Here is a 3,704-nt window from a genome sequence, read left to right on the forward strand (position 1 = left end):
GCAAATGCATGACTCTTCTAATCAATAATAACACCCTTCGTTTCTACCGCAATACTAAAAGAAAATCTGTAACTCGATAAAATTTGAAAGGTTTTAATTTCTGTACCAAAACACAATTACTTTGATTCTAAATTTAATATAATCCTAATGATTCGCATACAAAAAGCAGGCTTTTTGCGGAAGGCTTACCCGTCCATCTTGTTTCTTATTCAACAATATATCCTTCTATGAAATCAAATTGCTCAAGAACAAAACGAAAAGAACAAAATAAGATTTCTCAAGAACAAAACGAAATCATACTAAATAGTTCTGGACCTGATTTTCGTAACTTCGTAACGTGCACATTAGATTTTCGGCAATCAGATGACGTGTTAATCCTTCCCTGCATGTTACCAGGAGTTACAACTTGCTACTCGTTGACAAGGAAGTGGTAGACGAACAATGCTAAATACCATAAAAAGACATGTGCTAAATACCATAAAAAGACATATGTTATATACCATAAAATGACATATGACCATAAAAAGATACATGCCAAATACCTCGAAAAGACACATGCTAAATACTATAAACTACCGAGAGTAGAAGCGTCGAGTTTGTTCTCATGTCTGTGGACGAGCAGCTCGTTGAGGAAAGCCATGAGGTACGTGAACACGTTACGGTGGTAGTCCGGCATCTGTGATACCACCTGCACACGAGTTAGCAGGCTTTGTGTGATGTATCTCTTGCACTCATTACTTGGTCTGTACTAACGCAGAGCACGTACGAAGCAATGTCGATTGTTCAGCAATGTATATCGACTTGTATATTCGTACGTAATAAACTTTTTCTACATTGGCGTGTGGAGCTCACCACAATACCTACCAATTAATTTTGGTATGTACTACATAACATTATTTAGCATTTATTTTGGTAAATAATATATACCAATTTTATATCATATTTGAAAGATAATATAGTTTTAGTATAATGACGGCCATGCCAGTCTATTTCTACCAGGCAGAAGCCTCATTTCGGAGGTGAGCATGAGAGGGCGACCTGTTTGGCGGGGAGGTATCCCTCAGCGGCGGCCCTCAGGGCAGCGGGGTACAGGCTGCAGGGCACGACGGGCTCAGGCAGCGCCTCCAGGAACACCAGCAGCGCCTGCGCGATGCTGTGCACGCTTACGCCCAGCTCACGGGACGGCATGCCGGCGTCCAGCGCCGCTCTGTACACAATCAATCTTACAACAGTGGCGTAGTGGCGTACATATACGCGTATTTTATAAGTGGCGTACATATGCGGCGTAGTTTAAATGTGGCCTACATATGCGGCGTAGTTTAAATATGGCCTATATATGCGGTGTAGTTTAAATGTGGCGTACATATGCGGCGTATTTTAAATGTGGCCTACATATGCGGCGTATTTCGAAAGTGGCCTTCATATACGGGTTTCATAATTAGTGCTTTCATGGAAAAAAGTTTTCTATTGCTTTAATTTTCTTTCCTTCATGAATAAAGAGAATTGAATAATGTAACTGTTAAGTCGTATTCATGTAATAGCTACATGAACGAGGTCGTGTATGTTCTATATTGCACGACATGGACAATAAAAACTATACGAAAATTATGAACATCAGTTTCCATGCCCTTCCCAAATAGGTAATCAGTATTACTACCAGTGTTATTTACGTTTGGTAGTGAAAGCAATGCCAAAATATAAATGTTTTCAGAATTGAGATCACTCGATTGCTTAAATCGAAAATTCACGAAAGAATTTAAAAGCAAAGAAAACGGTGAAAAAAATCACCATTTCTTATGCGAGAAAACGTTTTGGAGTCCAGCTCCATTGTCAGTTCAAAAACTTGAAACACAAGTACAAACAATTAGCGAACTAAAATTTACATTGAAGATATTAAAACATAAATTGTCAAATGAAAACAAATAAGAATGAGGTAAAAGTGAGCAGACAAACCTATCTATTTACAATTTGTAGGGGATATGAACTGCAAGCAGCATTTAGACTAGGCTTTCGTTTAAAAAATATACAAGGACTCTAAAATTCGCAGGTCAAAAAAACCGGTTGTGGAGGCTAAAACTCTAAAATCACTATCAGAAAATCACTCCCTGGGAAATTTGATGGACTATTGTTGGAGATTAAGAACATCAAAGAAAAGGCCTACATGAAAGGGATGCTTGAAAATTGAAAAAGTGTCATCGACATATCAGTTATAGAATAGTGGCTTATAATCAAGATGACAATTGGATAGCTATGTAGCCTCGTGAAAACACATGAAAATGTTAGAAAAGGTAGGGCGGAGAGGAAGATTCATGCTCAGACCTTCAAATTGTCAATAAAAATTGCCAGCAAATACAAAAATTGAGTTTAAAACAGATAATTTAGGAAAAAAATTTAAAACAGTTGCGGTTCAAACCCATGACACAGTCATTGACACTTTTAAACAAAGAATATAGGCAGATTTCGATAGTTTCATGGAGGGATATATTGGTAAACAAATTTTCTACATCAAACGAAGCCATAATCAATTCCTGAACATTATTGAAAAATTTTAAGCAATCCACGAACATGTAAGTGTTGTCTACCGTATACTGATTGGTGGTGATACAGTTCAAAATCGGAACAAAAAATCTCTCAAGTAAAAAAACGAAACTAAAAATTAATTAAGGTCTTATAATATGAGGATGGTCCCTTGGAAAGGAGCTTATTTTGCTATGACTTGTAAAATGAAGAGTTATTCAGACAACGTTTGTAGAGTCTAATTCTCAGAAACTTAGGAAACTTCAATTAAATTTTTGTTTGATAACGTATAATTGAGCATAAAAAGTATTTTCTCACTTGTGAATTTCATGCGTGGGTTTGTACTTGCGTACTTGTGTGTGTTTTCTCGCACAATAAATAGTGATTTTTTGCTTTTTTTCGCTTATAAAGTCTTGATTCGTTTATTCGCGCATGATGGTAGCACAGCCAGGGATTGTTTTGTGTGGGAGGTAGGAAGAGCTGTGTGTGAATGGACGTACCTGCTGGAATGAGAGAATTGATGGGGGTATGATGGGAATGATGTGATGGGGGTATGAAGGGAATGATGTGATGGGGGTATGAAGGGAATGATGTGATGGGGTATGAAGGGAATGATGTGATGGGGTTATNGATGTGATGGGGTATGAAGGGAATGATGTGATGGGGTATGAAGGGAATGATGTGATGGGGGTATAAAGGAAACTGCTGTACACCTGATGAGGATTGTGATGCGTGTGAGAGAGAGATACGGATGATGATGAAGGCTATTGATGAGGATGAGGTTAAAGGCATGAGGTATGAAAGGAAAGTAGCGGTGTGGACTGCTGTTGTTGTAGGTTTGGAGAAAAGAGAAATTGCGACGGTGATTGTGGGATAAGGTCATAAGGAACATATTTATATAGCTATTCCTATTTAATTCCGATGGAATGTGAGGAAATTCTGACTTCATGAGATTCCACGTCTTATTCATGTGGGTGGGGCACTGTCTGTCCCTTACTGTAACTATAGAGAAGATTGACAGGACGCCATCTCCCGTAAACCCAAGCCACCGTAGCACAATATACCAAGTTCTCCCACCACTACATGCACCAGCCACCAGATATTAACCTGATCTCGCAGAGCTCCTTGCTGAGACCTGGTCTGGTGAAGAGGCCCTCAGTGCTGAGGGCGTGCGAGTGTAGGTGGTC

At 38.9% G+C, this 3,704-nt stretch overlaps 1 protein-coding gene across 1 annotated transcript; it reads right to left on the minus strand.

Moving 5' to 3' along the window:
* Positions 1-576: 576 nt before the first annotated feature.
* Positions 577-3,695, minus strand: LOC125177731 (type II inositol 1,4,5-trisphosphate 5-phosphatase-like; the record flags this gene model as incomplete). Its single annotated transcript, XM_047880037.1, is given in 3 exon segments — positions 577-688; positions 1,039-1,207; positions 3,625-3,695. Coding segments are annotated over 2 exon segments (262 nt in total), but the record flags the coding sequence as incomplete, so codon positions are not given.
* Positions 3,696-3,704: the final 9 nt, after the last annotated feature.

Source organism: Hyalella azteca, unplaced genomic scaffold, assembly GCF_000764305.2.
Source record: "Hyalella azteca isolate HAZT.00-mixed unplaced genomic scaffold, Hazt_2.0.2 contig4498, whole genome shotgun sequence".
In the NCBI taxonomy this organism is placed as follows: domain Eukaryota; kingdom Metazoa; phylum Arthropoda; class Malacostraca; order Amphipoda; family Hyalellidae; genus Hyalella; species Hyalella azteca.